We start from the raw sequence: 26,234 nt of genomic DNA on the forward strand, positions 1-26,234 counted from the left end.
AGTATATTGCGTTCTACACAGGGGTCTTTCCAAAAGGATTTGTGGACCCTATTACCAGCCAGAGGATTGTCCTGGTTAGCGTCTGTGTAGGGATGACTGATGCCCAAAACTATAGCCCGACATGTTTCGCGGCGGGAGCCGCTTCCTCAGGGGCAGTTGAGGGGTTAAAAAGACATCATACAATAACTAAGAAGAAAGAACACAATGTAAGTAACATGTGGATTACCAAGATCATATACATGTCACATTTTATACATATATCTTTTTTATGATAACATCTACAATAAGACAGTGCATTATAAGCTAATTGGTCATGAAGAGAGAGTCTGGATATACCACACCTGAGACAAAGGCAATCATCCGCATAGCAAGCCTGGAATCAGGACAAATCAAACAAAACTCAAGGGATTTGTTCCACAAATCCCAACACCACCCACACTCCCTTAGATAGTCACTCTGGCTCACTTAATATAATCAATCTCACCCATTTTCCACTTTCACCTGACCAGATCGATGTTCTTCAACTGGGTCTGGGCTTTTGCCCCTCGCAACAGATAGATGTCTTCGATACGATCAAGGACATCTATATATTTGCACGTAACTTAACTTATAAATATATGTTTGATCAAACTCGCCAACAAAAAAAACTCGAATTAGATCTTACGGAGCAGATTAAACACTTTACCATGGACGAATTTCGAGCCCTAAGAGATCTCATGCTTTTGTATGAGGAAGGGTCTACTGACCCATTGGATTCCCAACCTAATCCTAGTGAAATTACTATTCCTATTTCGCCCCCCAAAAAAACTTTTAAGTCAAAATCCAAACGTTTTCCGGACCTTTCCACCTGCCCTAATATTTGGTCGTTCGTTTGTCAAACTTTGCGCGATCTAAAACGCACACGCTGGCCACCCACGACCAATAACCTCACACCAGATCAGGACGTGGCTTTAAAACAATTACAAAAAAATCCCAATCTCGTTATAAAACCCTCTGATAAAGGGGGAAACGTTGTAGTAATGTCTCATCACCAGTACCAAGAAATGTGCTTGGAGGTGCTCAGTAACCAACAATGGTATGCCCCAATTCACCCTGATGTTACAATCGGTTTTCAAAGGGAACTGCGGAACCTCTGCTTAGATGCCTTTTTGGCAGGCATCATTGACAAAGATACCTATGAGTTTTTGATTGTAAAACACCCTAGAACACCTACATTATATACATTGCCCAAGGTGCATAAGAACAAAGATAAACCTCCCGGAAGACCCATTGTCTCCGGGATCGGGTCAATCTCTGAGAACGCGAGCAAATACGTGGATTTTTTTCTGCGTCCCTTTGTGCAAGCTCTGCCTTCTTACATACAGGACACCCCTGACTTACTTAGACACATTGAAGATATACAAACACCCCCGGATGCCCTCCTCATTGCGGTAGACATTGAGGCGTTGTACTCAAGCATACCGCACGAGGCGGGCATCCGGTCGGTTAGTTCATTTCTACATCAGCAAGATAGATCCACTTGGCCTCATAACAACTTCATCCTTTCTCTGTTAAAATTTATTCTAACACGCAATTTTTTTACATTTATGGATTCCATGTATTTACAAATACAAGGAGTCGCCATGGGAACATGTTGCGCACCGTCATATACAAACATGTTCCTTGGCGACTGGGAAAGATACATTTTCTCAAACGACATGTATGCTCCCTGGCTTGAACACATTATGTGTTGGTTTCGCTATATAGACGATTTGTTCCTCATATGGACCGGCCCAAGAGAGGAATTGGACAATATGCTTATCTCTTTAGATGATAATCCCTTCAATCTGAAGTTTACACACAGCATCCATTCGGAATACATTGTCTTCCTGGATGTTGTGATTAAAAAAGATACTGAAGGATACATCACCACTAGCCGTTACAGGAAACCTACTGCAGGAAACATGCTTCTGCATGCTTCCAGCGCACACCCCATCCCTCTCAAGCAGAGCATACCGTATGCACAATATTTGCGCATAAGGAGAAATTGCTCATTAGATAAGGATTTTTATATAGAGACCAAGAAATTACAACAGAGACTATTGGCTCGAGGGTACTCTCGTACTGTCCTCAGAAGAGCCTTTAATAGAGTAAAAACACTACAAAGAAAGGATCTATTACATAAGAAGAAAGATAATACTTCCACACAAACGGTCAGGTTAATTACCCAATTCTCTGATAATACACAGCAATTACTTTCCATTGTCCAAAAACACTGGCACCTCCTAGCCGAAGAGCAAACACTATCAAAATACATAAAGCCACGTCCTGAAATGGTTTTTAGGAGAGCTACCTCCTTAAAAGATTTGTTAATTAAAAGCCACTACACAGATGAGTGCCTGCCTCCCCCCAATACACCGGGAACATACCAATGTGGTAGCTGCTCCCGCTGTCCATGGGTTAAGGAAGGCCCAGTCACTCATCTGCCGTGGGCGGGCCGACTGCACCACACGTGGAGTCGTTTATCTGATGAATTGTCAATGCTCTGCTTTTTATGTCGGGAAAACCATTAGACAGTTTGGCCAGAGAATAGGAGACCACATTTATTACTCGGGTGGAGGCAAGATCCTCACCCCTGTGACGCGCCATATAGGTCTACATCATAGATTCGACAACTCCTGTGTCTCCTTCAGGGTCCTGGAAATTGTTCCCCCGGACCCAAGGGGGGGAGACTGGGATCGCCGAATCTTACAGCGAGAGACCATTTGGATAGAAAGACTCAATGCTCTTGCCTCACCAGGTTTGAATGAGGCTCATTCATACAAACCTTTCCTATGATATGTCGTGTCCACTGGTAATGTCTATCAGTTCTTGTTCCTTTTACCCATCTTTTCCTCATGTTTCCCAGCCCCACTCTCCTCTTCTTTCCCCTCTTCCCTATTCCCTCTCCCCGTATTTCTCCATCCTTACCCTTTGTTACTTTGCCCCAATTGTCCCCTGTCCATCTCCCACATGCATTGTCGTAAGTAAACTCTAAACACACGAAGTGCTGGAATACCCCTATGGGCTCCCAACACTCCGTGTTGAAGACAATTGTCTGCAAATATACTGTTACTATTTGTAACTATATATTGCTATGTATTCGTATGCACTGTGTTTCAGATGGTTTATGTCAAATATATTGCAAAGTATGTCTAAGAAGATTTGTATGTGAGATACATGTGTATACAATTGGTCATGTGACTTCTGTAGCGTTTGGTTGCCTGGGCAACGGCACTTTTCTGCTTGGCGATCGTGGTTGGTTGTCAGCACCAGCTGACGCCTTGGATTGCTTTGGGTTTCTTTCCCCCGGGGCGAGTACGTGACGCCGTGTCCCAGCCCCTCCCTTCAGGGGCGGGCTGGTGTGTCCAAGATGGCGCGGCCCTCCATTGGATGCGGTCTGGCCTAATTGGACAGTGCGCATGCGCGCTCAATGTGCGCGCGCACTCACGGCGCCAGCCTCGAGCGGCGTCATGACGTCATGACGCTCCCGAGGTGGAGCCTTCTCAACAAAACGGCGGGATTCAGTGTCTCCCACTGCAGTAGCAGGGACGGGAGACGCTGTTTCCACGAGCACCAGGTACGTTATTGAACCCATTTCGGTATGATACTCTGCACAGACTAGGTTTCCATCCCTGGCGACAGGTCACTTTTTCTCTTCGATGGACTAAGTCCCCTGTCTCCCTAGCTTTATGGCAAATTTTTGTACCATACGGTTATACTTAATATTATTTGATTACCCTCGATATATAATGGCCTATATTTTTCAGTAAGGCCTTCTACCCTCTTTTCTTATTCATTTATCAATTGCAATCTAGATGCCAATCATTAGTTACTTCTCACTATTTGTACCATTTCATTAATTATAGCCACTGAGGACGCCATATTGGCACCTTCCCTACTGGCCGTGTTGCGGACCGCTTGTTGTTCCTTTGTTGAGGAACTTGGTCTTCATTATCCCGATCCCTGCCCTCAGGACACCATTCTATGTGGTTTGGGTAAGATTCCTAATTAATGCTCTTATTTTATTATATTGCATAATGGCTGGTCCAATAACTGTATACCCATGCACAGTTTAATATAACTTCTTAAAGGGGCTATATTCAATATCGTTCATACATCTTTTCAAATCTAGACCTGCTCGATTAACCGCCTTGTTTTTGGTCGGCTCCCGTGCTCGCCCCCGGGGGGGACATACCTACCTTGCGGTCCTGATTCCAGGCTTGCTATGCGGATGATTGCCTTTGTCTCAGGTGTGGTATATCCAGACTCTCTCTTCATGACCAATTAGCTTATAATGCACTGTCTTATTGTAGATGTTATCATAAAAAAGATATATGTATAAAATGTGACATGTATATGATCTTGGTAATCCACATGTTACTTACATTGTGTTCTTTCTTCTTAGTTATTGTATGATGTCTTTTTAACCCCTCAACTGCCCCTGAGGAAGCGGCTCCCGCCGCGAAACATGTCGGGCTATAGTTTTGGGCATCAGTCATCCCTACACAGACGCTAACCAGGACAATCCTCTGGCTGGTAATAGGGTCCACAAATCCTTTTGGAAAGACCCCTGTGTAGAACGCAATATACTGTAATTGTGCAACTTCAACTGTAATATGCATGTGGCTTTTAAATCAATCTTTGTTGTGACACTGATTCCTTTGATGAAATACAGTGGATATTTTTAATTGTGTGTTTCTCAATAAAAACTATATATATTTTTATATTATATGCTTCTAAACATATATTGTCTCATTGTGGCACCCTATTAAGAAAGTCCCCAACAGACGCCCTCCCCAATTCCCCTTCTTCTACCGGATCTTTGTAGTGACGTACTTTCATGTTTTCCCTTGATGTGACCTGAATTGGTGTATACACATGTTGTACTGTATGTTCCCTCTCTATTTGTTTAAATAAAGTTGAATTTGAAAAAAAGAAGTCATTTTATTATCTTTGACCAGTCATTGTAGAATGTACTGTGTGGCCTGATCATGCTGCCTTGCGATCCTCTTAGGAGGATTGACAAACATAGAGTCTCCATATGATTTTAGTGACTAAAGCATGTTGTTTGATTAGAAAACACAGCACTGTCTATGCTGCCTCACTGGGCAATCCTACAGGTGTGTCCTCCTGACTTAGACGTTACAAATGCTATTAGCGTAGCTAATATTTAGGCTAGGACCACACTCTATATAGATCAACCACATCCCTTAGTAAACTTGCAGACCCTGAATCTTAGCCATGCTACTCTGGTGCGTTTTTACATTAATTGGGCCTAGTCGTATTAGACTTCTACAACCATCTACACCTAATCCGGATGAAACGTGTCAGTAGGGCGTGGCCAAGATGCAGGGACTGTAGTTGAAGCTTGCATGTATAGTAAGGGATGCGGTTCATCTATCTCTAGTGCGGTCTTGGGCTTAACTGCGTTGGATGAGCAGAGCAAGGCAGCCAACAACAAGTGTGGGGAGAGAGAGCCAACAAGAAGGGGTGCAGATGGCTTTTGAGCCGTGCTATCCTTTACATGCTGTCATGGGGTGAGGTAGTTAGTTTTCAATAATGACAGTACAATGAATGTACCACCAAATATTATCACCAATAGGATATAATCATCTAAACCCCCACCAAAAAGAACATTTTAGTTTAGAATGCATGTAAAAATTGAGCACCAAGGAGACATAAAAAAACATCCTTTAGTCCAGTTATGTTTTATTAATTGATAAGGATATTCTTTTCAACACTTCTCCCAATAGTTTGAGCATATAATATATGTGACGGTACGCACCGTCACTATGAGTGAAAGACAGATAAGTAATGGTTTGGATTGCTTAAATATTTGTCAGTAAAATCTTCATATAATAATATGAAGATTTAATACCACCTTACACAGTGTATTCCATGCTTGGCTGTGAGAGAGACACAAAGACTGTCATTCGCAGACTTCCCTATTGTTTGTGTATTGGCAGGGAATGTGTATTGCGTTAAAGTTTACCTGTCTGTTCCATTGTTAAATGTTAATGATCTCACATTGTTCTGTCTGTCTACCTTAAGAGAAACTTATTATGGGATGTAAATAGGTATGTGGATTGGATGCTAAGGGGGAGGGGGGATTGTCCCACATTGTATATTTTTGTGTACACTGTATGAGAGTGTAAAGCTCTGTTTCTATTGGATGGTGAATATCACATCCAGTCTTCAACAAGGTCCACCTTGGTGGTAGCCGTGTGGGTGAAAACTGTATATAAGTCTGTTCAATAAAGGAGTTCTAGAGTTACTTCACCCTCAATCTAGAGTCCTGTCTCTTATTGGGGGAATCTGCTACAATATACTTACAGCTGAAGTTTAGTTTTTGGGGGTACAGCTCTAAACACATTGTGCATCCCATCTCATGCAGGCTGCTGTTTCTTGTAAAAATATACTTTTTATGCCACCCTCAAAGATGCTGAATATATCCCTGAGCGGTTTTCTTCTGATGCTGTTTAGGTTATGCTAGTATGAAGAGTTTTACCGCTCACCCACCTCTTCTTCCCTCTCCACCATTCACAGAGCTTGTAGTACTTTTCTCCAGCAATGCCTTGACTTCTGTGAATGGAGGAGTGAATAAATGACAGGATCTCCGCCACCCTTTTATAGAATGTGTGGCATTGTTGGAGAATAGTAGTGTGAAGTCTCTGAATGGTGGAGAGGGTAAAAGAGGATGGAGAAGAGGTGTAACTCTTCACACTACTATTAACCCATATAGTACCATAAGATTGCCGCTCAGGGTAATATCTGTGGCTATGAAGGCAATATTATGGGAAGATTTTTTGCAAGAAGCAGCAGCATGCAGGGGATGGGGTACACACTATTACATGTAACTAATGTGTTTGGTGCTATATTCCAAAATGTTAAAAAAAAATGACTAAACTTCAGATTTAAAGCAGAGCTCTGGCTTTGACTCAACCCAACCAGAAAAGAGATGTCAAGCACAAGAGAAGCTACGTGGAATAACACATATATTGGCATGTTAACCACTTTACCGCTGCTCACTAGAGCTCTACTGCGGTAAAGTGGTTAGATAACGTCTGGCGACGTAGACCTACGTCGTCAGACATTCCACTCTCTTGGCGGCACGCGCGCGCCGCTGGAGGCTCGCTCCCGCTGTATTCAGTCACAGCGGGAGTCGGGCCAGGGGAGGAGCAGCGGCGATCGGCGCTGCTCTTCCCCGATCGTCGGGGAATCGAGTCTGGAGATCCGCCCGCTTCTGTAAACAAAGCGGGCGGATCACCTAAGTGACAGGCAGGGTCAGATTGCAGGGTTCAGCAAAGCTGAACCTGCGATCTGTCCCTGTGTCACTCAGTCACCTCCCCGCACATATGTCAGTAAGCACCAGGTATACATTAACCACTCCCTCTCCAATAAAATTAACCCCTTCCCTGCCAGTGTCATTTTTACAGTAACAGTGCATATTTATAGCACTGATTACTGTAGAAATGTCACTGGTACCCCCAAAAGTGTCAAAAATGTCAGTCAAGGGTCCGATCTGTCCGTCGCAATGTCGCAGTTCCGCAAACAAAATCGCAGATCGCAGCCATTACTCGTTAAAAAAAAAACACCAAAAACTACAGAAATCTTTCCCTTAGTTAGTAAATGCAATAACTTTTGCGCAAACCAATCAAAATACGCTTATTGCGATTTTTTTTACCAAAAATATGTAACAGAAAACAAATTGGCCTAAAATTATAAAAAAATTTTATTTTTACATTTTTTTTTTGGGAGGGGGGGGGGAATTTCATATAAAAAAATGTGAAAAATATTGTTATTTTTTCAAAATTGTCGCTCTTTTTTTGTTTATAGCGCAAAAAGTAAAAATTGCACAGGTGATCACAAATCTATTTGTGGGAAAAAAAGGACATAAATTTAGTTTGGGTACGGCGTTGCATGACCGCGCAATTGTCAGTTAAAGTCGCACAGTGCCGAATCGCAAAAAGTGGCCCAGACGTAAGATAGCAAAATCCTCCGGTGGTAAAGTGGTTAAACAGTATATATACTCAAAATGAGGTTGAAGGATTGTAAGAGGTGCATGAAAGTCAGCCTGCCCCCAGTCTGATGTACTCACCCTCCAGTCTGTCACCAACCAAATAAAACCTGTCTCTTGGTACAAAGAACAGGGGTTTAGTTGACACACATTTGCAAACGCATGTGAAAGCTGCAGAGACACTTCACGGCACCCTGTTATATCTGCAGTCCTAACACTCCTAATTTAGTGTCCTCACACTGGAGGCACATGGCCGCTAATGGGTGGATGGGGGAACAGGTGAGAGGGAGACAGCCCAACCTCCCCCAACCCATCCACAACTGGCTGTTGTCTCAAAGACTCAAATAATTAGGTTTATAACCATGGCGAAAACTGGAAAAGACCAGCTGAAAAGCATTACACCTCCATCCTCTTGGTGGATGCAGCATATAGATAGGAAGGGATTTTATGTATGGGGCATGGCCTGTAAAGCACACTGCCTTTGAAATCCCCAATTTCCTTTTGGGACTTTATATGAGACAAGGAGGTCATGCTATTGGTCTCCATCCCTGTATACGGAAAACACTAAGGTCAAATCAAAACTGCATCCACCAAAAACGCACGAAAATCGCACGGTGGGACTTTATATGAGGCACCAAGCTGTAAGCAAGGCGTCTCCATCCCTGGTTGCTTAAACATATTGGACTAGGTGGGACTTTATATGAGACCCAAGCTGGTATTGCCCGGCGTCTCCATCCCTATAACAAAACACAAAATGAGGTTGAAGGATTGTAAGAGGTGCATGAAAGTCCAAGAGACAGGTTTTATTTGGTTGGTGACAGACTGGAGGGTGAGTACATCAGACTGGGGGCTGGCTGACTTTCATGCACCTCTTACAATCCTTCAACCTCATTTTGTGTTTTGTTATAGGGATGGAGACGCCGGGCAATACCAGCTTGGGTCTCATATAAAGTCCCACCTAGTCCAATATGTTTAAACAGTATATATACTTGTATAATCCATTACTGTTAGATTTCAGAAATGCTTCAGATTTGGGGTAGGTAGGTCTATTGCCTGAAATTTTTCAGGTGTACAGTATATTTAAAACTAAAACATTCAAGACAAGGACATTCTTTACATTGACATTTTTTTTGCAAGCAGATTATATTGGATAGTTCTGAAAACACCCCAAAAATTCAAAGGCATTCTAAGGTCACCAGATTTCTTATGCAAAAGCAGTGGGGTAGACAGGTGCACTTGCCAAGTGACGCATTGTGAAATTAGGACATGTAAATTGCACATACCTGTATACTGTAAGATGTTATGACAGACAGCAGAGCAAATGTTTCAACAATTAATTGCACATTTTATTAGTTTTAAATTCATAGACATCATATGACTGTTGGATAATACACTCTTACACTTTACTTCTTTGGCTCAGTCAATGATCAGTCCAGGGGTATGTACTGAAGTTGTTTTTGGTGCTTTATTTTAAATAGGGATCGGAGAAGGGAATAATGGGATCCTCCAAATTGAACTATTCACAATGGATGAGGAACTGCTATCTGGAGATGCAGCCAGGCTGCAGATTCACCTTGCCACTAGATGAATTTAGGTCAAGTCTCTGTTCAGATGACTTAGTTGGATAGATTATCTTCAGGATACCTGCCTAGTATCACCTTTCACTCCACAGACTGACACTCGTCCTCTGACTATCCTACACCAGGATGGCCCCCCTCAGGTCAGGCTCCTAGACACAATCCCCTGTATTCACGATACTGTTATTCTAGGCTCTCCAGTGTCTCTACCCTTCCAGTCAGCTGGACCACTGTGTTCAGTTCCTTTCCTCTGGTCCCCAAACCGACTGCCAGTGACATCGTGCCACTGCTACAGAGGAGGAGGCAGCCGCCCCCCTCCCATCCGGGACTCTGCTCACCAGCCAAAGACCCCCCAGCACATGTGATCCTGGATTTTATACAGTATCCCATGATGCACCGCGACAGCCAGTCTCTAACAATCACTGGGACTGTATCAAGGCCTGTCTACTCATTGGTGAGGTTTCCTCCCACTGTGCAACATGCCTCCCTATTAGACCAGTGTGGAAACACTATCTAGACTCAAATGAATCACACACTGAGCACACGGTGCAGACCTAACTCACAGATCCTGCCCTCTGGTAGGCAGAAAGCAATATAGATTTCCCTGCTGCTCCTCTGATAGGCAGACAGAGCCAGAACTACAGTATACTCACTCACTAGCACCTACCTAATGTGGGTGCTACACTCCATTTTAACCACTTACCACAAAGTGACGTATGGGTACGTCTGCAAACTTTGCGGTAGTATACCGGGATGATGCCTCTAGCTAGAGGCACCATCCCGTTACCGTGGTTTAGTGCCAACGGTTGGCTTTCCGTCGGTAATGACCAATGCGGCTCGGGAGCCGCTCGATCGTTACCCGGGTGAGCGGGAGGGGACGTCCCCCCCCCCTCCCGCCGCCTTCTGTGACTTTTACCAGGGCTCCCGTCCCACCGGGAGCCCCGAGCACCTCGTCCACGTCCGCCGGCTGCATGGAGTCCCGATCAAAGCCAGAAACGGCTTCGATCGGGTCTACGATGACGTAACCCGGAGGCGGCGTCCATGACGTCACTTCCGGGTTAGTGTGCTGCAAAAGGCGGCATATTTAAAAAACGGCTGTATGCAAAAACGCCGTTTTTGGCGTTTTGCATACATGGAAGTGTATTGGAGTGCTTTTAGACCCTCGATCCCTCCATAAAGTGTACCTGTCACTACATATTGGTGTCACAAGGGATGTTTACATTGCTTGTGACAGCAATAAAAGTGAGCAGATTTTTTTTTTTTAAACTGTAATAAAGTTAAAAAAAATAAATAGGAAAAAAAAAAAAATTTTAGCCACCACCGTCATCGTTAGCTCGCGCACAAAAAAAAACGTATACGGAAGTCGAGCCGCGAATTAAATCGCTGTTCAAACCACACATGTGAGGTATCGCCGCGATCGCCAGAGCGCGAGCAATAATTTAAAAAAAAGAGCTACACTCATACTCTAAACTGGTAACCGTTAAATAAATTTAAAATGTCGCCTATTGAGATCTCTATTGACCGTAGTTTGTCGCCATCCCACGGGGGGGGGCGCAATTTTAAACCGTAACATGTTGGGTATTTATTTACTAGGCGTGACATCATCTTTCACAATCTACAAAAAAAATGGGCTAACTTTACTGTTTAGTATTTTTTAAATGCAGTGAAATGTGATTTTTCAAAAATTTTCCAAAAAAATGGCGTTTTAAAGACCGCTGCGCAAATACCGCGTGACAAAAAATATTGCAATGACCGCCATTTGATTCTCCAGAGTCTGCTAAAATAATATATATAATTTTTTGGGGTTCTAAGTAGTTTTCTAGGAAAAAATACTGGTTTTAACTTGTAAACAAAAAGTGTCCGAAATAGTGCTGGGGCTTAAGTGGTTAATGTTTTTACGTTTTCACTAAGGTAAACAACTGCAAGTGAATCTGTATGGTCACACTAAGCCCCTGCTCCTGACTGAAATGCTGTGCCTGGGGCTCCTGTCCTCTTTGCCCCCCCCCCCCCCTCCAGTTCTGGTATTGGCCCCCAAGCTATACAGGCATCATCAAATAGAAGGTCAATCCGCCACAGCTCAAAGAACTCCTAGCAAACTCCAAAGGAGCCCTGGTTGAGAATAGTTGATTTAAATGGTCAAGACAAGACCCAGCCTTAGTTCTCGCAGTATGATGCATTTCCCCCAATATCTGAGTTTATAAATTAGTAAGTCACAAAGGACAAGGTCAAGGACAAGCTCCTTGGCTACATGGCACCCACGTTGTTTGAAGCGGAGTGGTAATGTTTTTCTGCTCAATGTCAAAACTGAGAGACACCAAAGTTTAAAAATGTTATATAAAACATACAGTTTAGAGTGCAATATACACAGAATTGTAGCTCTTTTATGGCGCTTTTCCACTGCATGGAACCGTACCGGTTCGGCACCCTTTTGTGCTTTTCCACTGCTGGTACCGCATGGTATAGGGTCGGAACGGTTCGGTACGGTACGGTATAGGTTTGCTTTTCCACTGCATGGAACCGAACGGTACGGTACGGCTCTGAAAAAACAGTACCTACTCGATTGTGGTTCCAACAGGTACCAAACTGGTACCATATCCCACAATCCTTTGCATGCAGTCACTACTAGCCACTGATTGGTCAGAGAATCCCACCCACCCCGTTGTTATCCCACCCACTTAACTTAGTACTACTTTAGTGGAAAAGCAAATCTATACCGTACCGTACCGAACCGACCCTATACCATGCGGTACCAGCAGTGGAAAAGCAAACCGGGCCAAGCAGGGCCGAGTAGAGCCGAGCCGGTACTTGCAGTGGAAAAGTGCCATTATTTACCTATTGTATAAAATAAATACCACTTGCTTTTTCAAGTATTTTAAGGAGAGCAGTTTGAACAAAACAGTTGTTTATTTCATTTAGTTTACAACATCAGTTTCATTTGAAGACTGTAAAGAGGTTTCCTAACATATAGGGCACCGAAAAATAGGAATGTAAGTTCAATAGACAGACACACAATCTACTACACTCCAATTTCTTATAAAAAAGTAGACTGTACAGATTTGCCCACAGAATAATTATAGTTTGTTTTGCAGAAAAAAAAAAAAAAACCATCAAATTCAGTATTACATATTAACAAGGAACCTTTGCATTGACTACTAATGGAGCACTATGACTTTGAGAGCCGGTTCACATACAGGCGACCCGACTTGCCGGGGCGACCTGTGAAGTCGTGGTGCATAGCGCGCACCGCGACCTCGGAGAGACATGCATGGACTTCATATCATTGAAGTCAATGCAGGTCGCTCCAGGTCGCCCCAAAGTAGCTCAGGACCCTTTTTCTACGTCGAAGCGGGTCCTGTGCTAATCTATGGCAGGCGACCCACGGCGACTTGTCAGGCGACCAGGTCGCCTGACAAGTCGCCCCAGTGTGAACTGGCTCTGAGAGGTTGGAATCCTATAAAAGGTGAACAATTTTACTACTACCGCTTTCTTTACACAATGTATCAAAACAATTACACAACATCAACCCTTACATTGATTTGGCACAGCAGTGCATGGTATGTGGACCTGAACAACAATACACCAAAATGATGCTTTGTTACAGTATTGATGAAAATACAGACAGATATTACAGAACACAAACTGTATAAAAAGAATATTATTTTTGGGAAACTCTGCAGCAGCAACTAAGTTTGGCACTAAAATATTAACAAAAAAAAAAATACATAAAAGATCTTTTGTGCTATTTTTGTTATTATGCTTCCTGTTATCCTTCGATTATTTTCAAAGCGCCATATGTTCAGAGTTCCAAAGAAAGATGAGGGTGAGGCACTGGGCACAAATCCTTAACATGTAATGAAGAATAATCAGTAATGTCTATTGGCTTAGCTTTGCCAGCTCTCCACAAAGATGGGGGCAAAAATAGTGGCCACCCAATTTGAGAAGTCCATGTGAAAAAAGAAAAAAAAGTACCAAAACTTTTGTCTCAAAAGTCCGAAACCCTTTAAGGTTAAATTGTACACGACAACAGGGAGGCAAAATACATCCAACGCATTTCTGAAGCCGACAATCTCCTTTCATTAAGACTTAAACAAAAATATTGTCAGTTGGGTTCAGCACAAAAGTTTCTGGCTATACCTCCCTTACTGGAGAAAGAATTGAAATGCAATTGCGCCTGTATTTACGGCTGAGTAATAGGCCTTTGTCTTTTATGCATTGAACCATTTTGAGCACTGGCAGAAATGAGTACGGGCAGGAGGCAAGAAACACTATGAGAACCACACATAAACAGGGAGTGAGGTCAGTGAAGACTTGAATGAAAGCGTCAGAGTAGAAAAGCAGATGGAGCTATTGATGCAAGAGACACCGAATAGGCTTGGGAATGGAAAAAAAAGATGCAGAGGAACTTAGCGGGGACAGGGGGCAGAGGCAGTGAAAAATGCTTGAATGGGACATGTAAGCTTAAAAATAATGACTTTGAGAGACACAGAGTGAAACATGATGAAATAAAGGGTGCCACAAAAGCTAGCAAGGGGAAATAAGGACACCAATAAATGTATGTACATCCTTACATGAGGTCTCCAACTTACAAGCTGACCTTAATGTACTGTTTAATTGGGCAACTTTGTTGCAGATGAGGTTTAATGTTGATAAATGTAGTTATGCACTAAGAAAATGCATGTATCATACATACTAGGGGGGATACAGCTGGGGGAGTCAATGGTGAAGGATCTGGGTGTTCTCGTAGATCATAAGCCTAATAATAGCATGCAATGCCAAGCTATGGTTTCCAAAGCGAGCAATGTCCTTTCTTGTATTGAGAGGTTTGGGCTCCAGAGAGAGAAAAGGGGGGGGGGGGGGGAACTGGTTGTAAGGTGGATGCTTAGAAAATGATCAACATGAATAAAACATGTATAAAAATATATTGGCAAAGGAGTGTGGTGGTAGAATAATTGGTGGAAGTAACAGAGCCTCAGTGGTTTAATTTAAACCATCAGAACCCCATAATTAAGTCTATGAAACCAAAAGGTCTCTCTCTCTTATGAAACCTGTTGAATCTGTTGTAATTCCTGGATTACTGTACTGTATTTCTCTTAATACTTATAGCCCTAAAAAGGCAATGGTCCTTTTGTGGGGCAACAAAAAATGTCTTCTCTTGATGTCTATGCTCTTTAAAGCGTGATCAAATTGAAACAATGCTTGTTCAGCCTTTGTCTAAAAGTTTGAATTGTCCTTCCAACATACTTCATCCAACTTTGTCTGGGCACGTGGATAATGTACTGCATTGAGCAATTCAGATTGGATTTGATGGGCTAAATGTACTATGGTACTCAATGGTGGTAGCGTTATGATTAATGAAAGACAGCTCAGACACTTGAGGAAATTGTACCTAAGGCATCCCATCTCTGATAATGTTTAGGGGACAGGGCAACTAACTTTGGCAGGGGTATTTTGTTTGGTGCCATCGTGTTTTTAAAGGTGGGCGACCTGCAAAAAAAAAAAAAAGCTCTTGATTTATTTGAAAGTAAAAGTAGGTAGCAGCGCTGCTTAAAAATAATATCCTTTTCTTATGTTGACCACTGTATCTCTGGGAACTTGAGGAGAGGAAAAGGTTTCAACCTTAACCATTTTCTGAAGACAAAACTCTTTGATCAGTTTGCTCACCCTATTCATAGCACTTATTCTTATTATACATTCTTATTTATTAAGAGAAAATGACAATCCATAGAATGACAAAAACATTATTCATCAGGCACAATGACATGTAATTTATGGAAATAAAGCACTGCTTGAAAATGTTTGCTTGGTAATTACAATCTGCATCTAAGGCGCAGTTCCTCCTTAGTCTTCTAAACTGTCCACATTGAATATTTCGTAGCCAAGGTTTATGGTGACAGCTTGTAAAAACATGATAGCAGTTATTATCCACATTCTTAAAATGGGTCTTTATGACGATCAAGCCATCTGGTTTACCCATTCAAAAAAAAAAAAAAAACATCGAAATATTCAATAGAAGAGCGATGATGATGGCAGGTGAAGCTGAGACCTAATGTATTTTTGTTCAGATATTCTACTAACGATGAAAAACCTGAAAGTTCCTTCACCATATTATAGGAGCATCCATTTCCTGTAAAGGTTTATTTTCAAAACAAAGGTATTGGACAGTGATGAGATAAAGCTTTCCTCAAATTAGCAAAAGGTTAGCAAAAATTAACTTTGAAATGTGTGCCCGTGACAATGCCACTCACTTGGAGAAAGAATGCATCAAAAATAATTATGTGTTTGTTTGAATTGAATCTACTTGCTTCTCAGTCATCAGAAAGACACATGGAATGTTTGAATAGATTAATTAAAAGTCCAGAATGGCAGCCTGTAGTCCTGTGGACACGTCCCTCGTGTTTTGGTAACTCTGATGTATCCTTTAGGAGAGAAGGGAAGTGTTTGACAGTGATTTGAAGGTAAAAATCAATATATTCTGAAATATTAGATGTGAACGAGTTTATGCCTGAAATTATTGGGGGGGTCCAGGCGGCATTAAGAGTTTTTGATAGATCGTAAAAATGTGGTATGTTTGGATTTTTGAAGACACTTTTTTCCCCCTTTCGGTGATGATGGCTCTGTCAAACCCATCCTCTATGGGGATACAAATTCTCTGCAGAAAATTTCAGTTTGGGTCTAAGGTAGAATCAGATCTGTTCTTGACCACGATTCCACCCGCTTTATCAATGTTTTTGATTATAATGTTTGAATCAGCGTTGACTGTTCTAGCTTCTTTTTCTCCCTTAAATAAGTTGGGCACTAGTGGGTTACTAACAGTTGGTAAATAATTCAAATCCCTTACCCTTGGATAGAGTAGGAGGTAAAGCGGGGGCCTAAACTCTGAAGCAATACATCTATTTAGAATATCATGTTCTGTCAGCGGTCATATATCAAGTAAACTTGGTAGTGAAGAATAAGCTTTTGATATACACCAGTTTCTTAGACAGTAGTTGAGTCCTTTCTTGGGCAGAGAGTCCTCATGTTTTATTAGCATATTAGATGATAAATATTAAGATCTTTACTGTGTCTTCATTTTTTCACATTGCCTGGTGGCTCTTTTTCTTCCTTCCCCTACTCTGCATTTCCTTGCACGTGCTCTGTGAAGTTTAGATTTGTAACTTTGCTAAATCATAGGAAAGCACTATTAAGCCAAATTAAAAACCTGCACTTTCGCCTTTATCTTTGTAGGCAACTGTCTTCATAAAATTGTCTTACTCCTAGACAGTATGATAAAAGCACATAATCACATTGGGTTATTGCATGTTGCAGCTTGCTTTCTTCAGAACTGATCTGTGCTGTGGTCTGCAGCGGAGTTTCCTCAAAATCTCACCTAGGTCCCATGATTGAGTCCAGTTTATCTTCAACTATACAAAGGCTTTCATCTTCCCTGTAAACTTGTGCCAAAGTTTACCATATGTGTTTTGAAGTGCAGCGGTGCCTTTTTCTCTTGTGTCATGTATGGGAAATCTATTTAGACCTTTTCAGTGAAATTGTGAATTGCTTATGTAGAGGCCTCTCTGAGATTATGTTCCCAGTTTCCTATCTTCCAGTTTCTAGCATCTGTTAACCACTGCCTGTTAGAGACTGTAGCAGGGACAGTTGGGGACCACAGCATAATCTGGTCCAGAAGACAGCCAACTGTAAACCAGTAGAATTTTCTCTAAATCATAAAGTAAGTACAGGATAATTTATAAGGACTGATGTACAGGGGAAACAACAGGACTGTCACCCAAAATAAGCAATCATACGCAGGGGTTGAGCTTTCTAACCTGCAATACAAAATATTACAGAATTCAGGTTGGATGCAATGGGTATAGACAGACAAACGACATCAGTTGTTATAAATGTGTCCTTATGTGTTAAAAACTTAATTCCGTGGCAAGCAATATATACAGTTCTTGATCACTGCTAAACATCATTTAACCCAACATCGTGCAGTGCTGTTAAAGTGCAAGTAAGACAATTCATATTTATAATATACACTTAAATTTCTTCATTTTCATTGTGAGGGCTACTTCTTCACTGATTTGTTAAGAAGAGATGGAATTTATCGGCATTTGTAAGGACACCTCTTTAATTTTTTGTTGCTGCCCAGATAATTAGTCCAAGAACGACGCCAACTACAAGAAGCACGATGACGATAATACAGATCTTCTTCCGGGATTTGCGCTTAAATACAGAAAAAGTATGTCAGAAACCATTTCCACATCACAGTCAATTTCCATCACTTACCAAAAATGCAATTAAATAATAATCCAACGTGGGCTGGAAATTGTCCCTTGTATCAGAAAGTATAGAAAAAAAAATGTATAGAAAAAGAAAAAAAAATCTAATGATAGGTTTGTCCATACCAACCAGATTCTACATTTATATTCTAACTTCACTAGACAAAAAGGACAGCAGGAATCCTGTCACTGAAAAAACTGATGGCTTCAACTAGCCCAAAATCAATTACTGTATTTTACGGCGTATAAGACGACTTTTAACCCAGGAAAATCTTCTCAAAAGTCAGGGGTCGTCTTATACACCGGGTATCGTCTTATAGGGTGGATGCTGAAACTTCGGAGCCGACTGAACTATGCGGTAGGGGGTAGGGATGATCGAACGGTTCGGGTCGACCATCGGTTAGACCCGAACATTGACTGTTCGAGGTTCGGCCGAATTTAGAACTTTTGCTGAAAAAGTTCGGAATTCGGCAACCAGAACCGACCAAAATGCAATGGGCCAGGAAATGGGCTTTAAAAGCCAGTGATTGGACCAGAACCATCAGTAAAAGCCAATTGAGGGGGCAGGAGAATGCTAGGAATGTGATTGGAGTGACTAGGGGGTCCAGAGGCCAATCATTCGTGAATACGCCCCCCAGTATACAAGATAGCCCCCGCCAAATTTCTACCATTTTAATACAGGGACATGGAAGAGAGTGGAAGCAGTTCTGTTAATTCTGCTTCAAAGTGTCATTTACCAATTATTAGTGTGAAGAAAGGGATATCTAGTGTAGTTAGGGTGCTATTTTCCACTTTAGTTAGCTTCAAAAATCAAGTTTCTGTAGGGAAAGTGTTAAGTGTAAGGGGACCATAGTGTAGTGTATTGTAGGGTTAACTAAGTTATAAGTGACCTAATAGAAACTATCTTTTTTTTTCTGGTCCTGGACATGCTACAGAGCTGAAACTTCACAGGTACACTTTTTAGACCCCCCAGACACTAAATCCAAAAAAATCTCATTTTTTTTTTTTTTTTCAATAATTTTTTCAATAATTGTCTCTCTATCAAAAATTACAATTTTTAAGAACTTTTTTTTGTGTGATTAGTAGTCTCTGGGGCATGACCCAGAACCCTAGGCACTTTTTAGGGGCATTTATTGGGTTTTAGGGCTTCAAAATGGGGTTTTTTGATTACCGAAGTTCGGGTCCCATTGATTTCAATGGGGTTCTGAAACCCGGGGCCGAACTTTCTGAAAGTTCTGGTGTTCTGGTCGAACCGAACTTTTGAAAAGTTCAATCATCCCTAGTAGGGGGGGAGCTCAAAAAGGGCCACGGTATGCCTGCTTGGATTGGCTCTCCCTGCTTCCAAGCCCTCCCTGTCTCAGAGACTATGGTATGCCTCTTTCACCCATCTGGCCCGCCCTTGTATCCTATTACCGTACCTCCTTCTCTGCGTCTTGCTCCCGAGGACTGCAGTAAATCGGTGCAGGCGCGCATGTGCGAGATCTGAGAGGCAGAGAAGAAGGTACGGTAACAGGATACAATGGCGTTCCAGACAGGTGAAAGAGGCATGTTTTTCTGGTCACATCGCCACTCTCTCTCTCTCTCTCTCTCTCTCTTTTTTCCATACCCCGGGCATATGGTATTTTTAATCATAGATAGCATCTAGGTGCTGGATCACACTATATAAATGTGGAAGGGCTGGTTGTGTACAGAAAGCAAAAATATCTTTGCGTTACAGACAGGATGCTGAATTGGTTATGAAAACTGAAAATTCAAGTGACACAGTATCGTCTATGACAAACATGCATTCAAAAATTAAAAAAAACACTGTCACTGAGATCAGGGGCCATTTTTTATTTTGTTTCCTGAGTTAAAACTTGCCAATTATATTATCCTCTAACTATTGGGTCATAGTTTGAAATCAAATATTGAAATATTGGCCATATTGAAATCAAATGTGATGCTTTTTTAATTTTTATTTGGTGTGCGTTGGAAGAGGGGTAGTATATCCCAAACTCTATATTTTACCTGGAAAAGTTGGGGGGTCGTCTTATACGCCCAGTCGCCTTATACGCCGGAAAATACGGTGTACAGAAATCAACACTTTCAATAAAGGCTGCTTAAGGTAGGTTTTCTTACCTGGTATTCAGCTGCTCTGGCCAGTTGCTGGTTAGCTTGTTGGACATGAACATCAGCAGTCTCCACATTGGCCTCTATGCTGTCTGTATGACAGAACAGATGTATAAATACAATGTATATCATATTTTGCATTTTGTACCCTGTTCATTACATCAGGATTAAAAAAAAAAAAATTAAAAAGTTGATTTATAAATGATGTATTTCTGTTCATCCAGTCTGTCTGTCTAGGTTAGGAACTCCGTTTTTAGTTGCTGCAGTTAAAGGATAAGTTCCCCTTTTTAAAAAATAAATAAATAAATGCACATATTTTTGCAGGTGAAAGAAATGTACATTTGTTATTTTTTTGTTGGGAGCCTGGAAAGCATTGCACCCACAATCAGCAGATCGTGGGTGCAATGCAGGGCACTTTCAGAATCTGTGTGTTAGCGGTTTCGCCTTGCATTGTATGGCAAAGCAGTTACACATTAACAGGAAACATCAATGAATTACCACAGCGTTGAACAGCGGCGTGGTAGTTCAATGAGAACTACAAGCAGACAGCCCCAAAGGCTGCCGGAACTTGTAGTTTTCTATTCACAGAACTCTGTTAATGAGTGATGTGGCCAGGCGAGGGGAGCCCCGCACAGCCAAGTTCTTTGCAGAGAATGACAGAGTGCCCGGGAAGATTGCCTGGCGCCTGTCACATCAGGAAGCCGGTGGGGGGTGAGGGTTCGGGGGCCTGTAGATTTATAACATGTTACATCTTGAATATGGATGCAACATGTTACAAAAGGTGAACTTATCCTTTAAGTTGCATTTATAGGTCTTCTCCCTCCCCAACCAGTGACTGAATAACACACGGTAACTGTGACTAAAAGTCTCCTCTACCATAAAACTCTACCTCCTGGTAAATTTTGGTTTATTATTATTATTAATTTTATTATATAGTATTTATATAGCACCGACAGTTTACGCAGTGCTTTACAACTTGAGGGTAGATAGTACAAATACAATACACTTTAATACAGTAGGAATCAGAGTACCCTGCTCGTTAAAGCTTACAATCTAAGAGGGATGGTCAAGAGATACAAGAGGTAATAACTATGGGGGATGGGCTGATGGAGAAAATAAGAGTACAGTTGTTAGGTGGTTGCCAGATAGGTTTCTCTGAAGAGATGTGTTTTCAGGGATCGTGAAAGTAGACAAAGTTGGAGATAGATGGGGATAGAGCATTCCAGAGGATGGGAGAAGCTCGGGAGAAGTCCTGGAGGCGAGCATGGGAAGTGGTTACAAGGGAGCTAGAGAGCAGGAGGTCCTGGGAGGAACAAAGAGAACGAGTTGGTTGGTATTTTGAGACCAGATTAGTGCTGTAGCTGGGCGCCAAGTTATGGATGGCTTTGTAGGTTATGGTTAGTAACTTGAATTTAATTTGTTGGTTGAGTGGCAGCCAATGGAAGGATTGGCAAAGAGCGGTAGCAGACACAGAGGGGTTTGCAAGGTGGATGAGCCTGGCAGCAGCGTTCATGATGGACTGAAGGGGGGGATAGTCTTTTTAAAGGTAAGCCAATGAGAAAGGAGTTGCAGTAATCGAGACAAGAGATGACCCGGGAGTGGATTAGAAGCTTTGTGGCATCATTGGTTAGGAAGGGACGTATCTTGGAGATGTTGCGAAGGTTGAGGCGGCAAGCTTTGGACAGTGACTGGATGTGTGGCTGAAAGGATAGTTCAGAGTCCAGAATTATACCTAGGACCTTGGCATGGGTGGACGGGTTGATTGTTGTGCCATTGATGTTGACAGAGAAATCAGGGGAAGAGGACAGTGGGGGAGGAAATACCACAAGCTCGGTTTTGGATAGGTTGAGTTTGAGGAAGTGATGTGACATCCAGGCTGATATGTCTGTTAGTAAGCTGGTGATGCGTGAGGAGACTGAAGGAGTGAGCTGAGGGGTGGAGAGACAGATTTGGGTGTCATCAGCGTAGAGATGATATTGAAAGCCATGGGAGGCAATCAGCTGACACAGGGAGGAGGTGTAGATTGAGAAAAGGAGTGGTCCAAGGACAGAACCTTGGGGGACCCCAACAGAGAAAGGAAGATGAGAGGAGATAGTAGAGTTGTAAATAGCACTGAAGGTGCGTTGGGATAGGTAGGAAGAGAACCAGTGAAGAGTATGGTCACAGAGGCCAAAGGAGTAGAGTTTTTTTTTGAGGAGGGGGTGGTCCACTGTATCAAAAGCAGCAGAGAGGTCCAGGAGGAGTAGTACAGAATAGTATCCATTGGTTTAGGATGTTTAATTAATTTAACATATACATATGAGTTTTTAGAAGAATTCTAGGTATGGCCATATTTTATAGTTACATTGGCCTATCTTGGTCCAATGTAACTTAGCATTTACCACATTTGTGGGATCCCTCTAGAAGCTGGAAACCACTGTAGTAGACACCACTACTCCAGTGATCTTCACTAGCTTCCAGGTCCCATGACGAGCATTTGCCCTGATATATTCTGAACACAGAAGTTTGGCCGCTTGGCATGGGCACCATTCAGAGATCACTTTGCATTTTATCATCCAATAAGAGAATGCTTTGCAGGCATCTAAATGGTGCCTGTGTTCAGTGGCTGACCTCCTATGTTCAGCTGCTTGGCACGGGACCCAGAAACTAGTGATCATTGGAGTAGCCATGTCTACTACAGTGATTTCCAGCTTCTAGAGGGATCCCACAGGTATGGTATATGCATAATTATTTTAGTCCAAACAGAATCAATGTAACTATGTAAAAAATGTCATACCAGGAATTCGTTGAATGCTTTTTACTACTTTTGATCAGCATTTGGCTTTGTCTAGGACTTCCAAACAGTATATTCTAAAAGGGAGTCGAAATAAAGCAAGGTATAGTGAGATCCAAGGAAAATATCTATTTTAGATATTAGTTTAGACAGCATAAGATCAAAAAAGTGTCAGTTCCCATAAAAGTGGTACTTAAGTTTTTGGTAGATGCCAAGTTATACAAACTATTAATACTTCTGACAGAATGCTTCTTTCCTCACGTCTGACAAAAATTGGGGCACAGCTGAAGACTTGAAGGAGATATTGCAGCTGGGTTCCCCAAGGAGATATTGCAGCTGGGTTCCCCAAGAAATAGAAGAGTCCAGTGGGTAATTTAACCAGCTGCTTTTTGTCCTTGCCCAACATATCATTTTTAAAGAAACTGACTTCTGGAGTCACCACAAAAGGACAAGCAGATGGCAAAGGAATAGTTGTCAGTGTTGCCTGTGGTCTCCCTGCAGTTGACCCTTGCCTTGTTCTGCACTGCCATGGAAGTGGCAATCGTGGTAGAGGCAGGGTTTTACATCCTTGTGTCAGAGCCTTTAGTAAGGAGAAAAGTGAGCACCACCTTAGTGACATCACAAGATCCCACTTAATATCTCCAAAGACTTGCAGCCAGAGGCATGCCTTAAATGCCATACTGCTGATAGACAGCTATGAAGGTGTAGGCACAAAGAGGTCTGAGAACCTTCAAAAACTAGGAACCGTAATTCTATTTTTATAGGAGGAACTCAGGGCATAGGGTACTGTTTAGGCTCAATTAAAGGGACACTAAAAGAAAAAAACAACACGTTATAAATTACCTGCTCTGTGCAATGTTTTGCACAGAGCAATGCCAGTCCTCCTCTTCTCGGGTCCCCCACCAGTTTTCCTGGCTTCTCCCCCCTGCTGGCTTGCTATGGGGGCACTCGTGTGCGCGTGCACCATTGACACACAGAACGGGGTTCAGCCCCGCCCCCTGCTTCCTCCTCACTGTCTGTAAATGACAGCAGCGGGAGCCAATGGCTTCCGCTGCTGTGTCTGAGTCCATGAGGAGGGAGAGCAGCTGCTCTCATGCACATCTCTAGATCGAGATTGCTCTCAGGTATTAGGGGGGTTGAGTTGCACACAGAAGCTTTTTTTTACCTTCATGCAAAGAATGCATGATAGTAAAAAAAAAAAACCTTCAGCCTTTAACCACTTAAGCCCGGAAGATTTTACCCCCTTCCTGACCAGGGGCTATTTTGCGATTCTGCACTGCGTGACTTTAACGGACAATTGCGCGGTCGTGCGACGCTGTACCCAAATGAAATTGACGTCCTTTTTTTCCCACAAACAGAGCTTTCTTTTGGTGGTATTTGATCACCTGTGCGATTTTTTTGATCATGCGCTATAAACAAAAAAAGAGCGACAATTTTGCAAAAATAAAAATATTTTTCACATTTTTTTTATATGAAATTCCCAAAAAAAATGTAAAAATCTAAATTTTTTAACATTTTAGGCCAATTTGTTTTCTGCTACATATGTTTGGTAAAAAAAATAGCAATAAGCGTATTTTGATTGGTTTGCGCAAAAGTTATTGCGTTTACTAACTAAGGGAAAGATTTTTGTCATTTTTATTGTTTTTTTTTTTAACAAGTAATGGCGGGACTGCGACATTGCAGCGGACAGATCGGACCCTTGACTGACATTTTTGACACTTTTGGGGGTACCGGTGACATTACTACAGTAATCAGTGCTATACATATACACTGTTACTGTAAAAGTGACACTGGCAGAGAAGGGGTTTACTTTATTGGAGAAGGAGGGGTTAAGTGTGTCCCTAGGGGCGTGATTCTTACTGTGCAGGGATGTGGCTTTTCATGTAACAGCAGAGATCTACGATCCTACATAGCAGGACTCTATGATCACTCTTCTTACACAAGGGAGAATGACAGGCGGCTTTGTTTACATTAGCCGCCTGCCTTTCTCCCTCTGTAACGGACGAACGCGAGTGACCAGCGGACATCGGGTACGCCGGTCACACGCGCGGGGATCACAGTGAGCGAGCGGGGGCGGGAGCGTGCCTTCGGCGGCGCGCGCTCACCCCCTATTGGCTCGCAGGCGAGTGACGTACCCATAAGTCACTTTGCCTGCACGGGGCTGACCGCCGCAGTATATGTACTTGCGGCGGTCGGCAAGCGGTTAAAACCACTTTAACTTTTCTAAATGTTCCCTAAAACACAGCAAATCCTACATTTTTTTGATTTTAGTTTCACTCACACTCCTACAAATTGTAATTTTATACTGCTTCTATTGCAAACCTAAAATGCCAAACATACTTCTAAATGAGTGTATAATGAATTCTGAAAATGCAGTACTTTAGGTAATATGCATTTTATATGTTCCAATATTTCACTTAAAGGATTCCAAGAAAATGATTTCATCACTTTGACCTCATACAGTAAATTACAAAAAATGTAGTTTCACAACCATGACAAAGCTTTTTTTTTTTTTTACTATGTAGTGCTAAAGACATCCCTTTACTGTAACCACGTTGGAAAACCAGTTTTTTTTCTTCCCCTTAGAACAATATTCACTGCATTATACCAGTACAACACTGACGCATGAAAAACCAGTTGTACTGGTGAGATCATATGACCAGTTCCACAATCTCTCTTGCTCCTGTACAGCCAACAAAAGCTACAGATTAGCAGTTCAGGTGCTGGGGAGGCAGTTACACTAGGACTGCGATACAAATAATAGATCCGCTGGCGATTCCTTGCCCCTAAGTAGATATCAAACGTGATGATTCTGTAAAACTGACTATTGATGGATCAAAAATGTTCCAGTTCAGCTACCCCTTTTCCCAGCAGGATAAACTTCCACAGATCCAGTGCCTAGAAAAAGTATTCATACCCCTTAAAGTTTTCCACATTTTGACATGTTACATCCAAATGCATACATGTATTTTATAGGTATTTTATGTGATAGACCAACACAAAGTAGCACATAGTTGTGAAGTGAAAGGAAAATGATAAATGCTTTTCAAAATATTTTACAAATAAATATCTGAAAAGTGTGGCGTGCATTTGTATTCAGCCCCCTTTGCTCCGATACCCCTAACTAAAATCGAATGGAACCAATTGCCTTCAGAATTCATCTAGTTAGTAAATAGAGTTCAACTGTGTGTAATTCAATCTCGTTATAAATACAGCTGTTCTGTGAAGCCCTCAGAGGTTTGTTAGAGAACCTTAGTGCACAAACAGCATCATGAAGGCCAAGGAACACACCTGACAGATCAGGACTAAAGTTGTAAAGAAGTTTAAAGCAGGGTTAGTTAAAAAAAAAAAAAAAAAAACTGTTCAATCCATCATCTGAAAATGGAAAGAGTATGGCACAACTGCAAACCTACAAAGACATGGCCGTCCACCTAAACTGACAGGATGGGCAAGGAGAGCATTCATCAGAGAAGCAG

General features: G+C 42.1%; 1 protein-coding gene across 1 annotated transcript in view; it reads right to left on the reverse strand.

Annotated features, from left to right (window-relative positions):
- Nucleotides 1-17,589: 17,589 nt before the first annotated feature.
- The window catches only part of STX7 (syntaxin 7), a 59,399-nt gene continuing 50,754 nt past the window's right edge, over nt 17,590-26,234 (reverse strand). The window contains exons 8-9 of the mRNA XM_082275682.1: nt 19,995-20,077; nt 17,590-17,820 (exon numbers count right to left, since the gene is read on the reverse strand). Coding sequence (XP_082131808.1) covers nt 17,725-17,820; nt 19,995-20,077 — 179 coding nt within the window. The 3' untranslated portion in view covers nt 17,590-17,724. The remainder of the gene's footprint in view (nt 17,821-19,994; nt 20,078-26,234) is intronic.

The sequence above is a fragment of the Pelophylax lessonae genome (assembly GCF_965119305.1).
Source record: "Pelophylax lessonae genome assembly, chromosome: 13".
Lineage (NCBI taxonomy): Eukaryota > Metazoa > Chordata > Amphibia > Anura > Ranidae > Pelophylax > Pelophylax lessonae.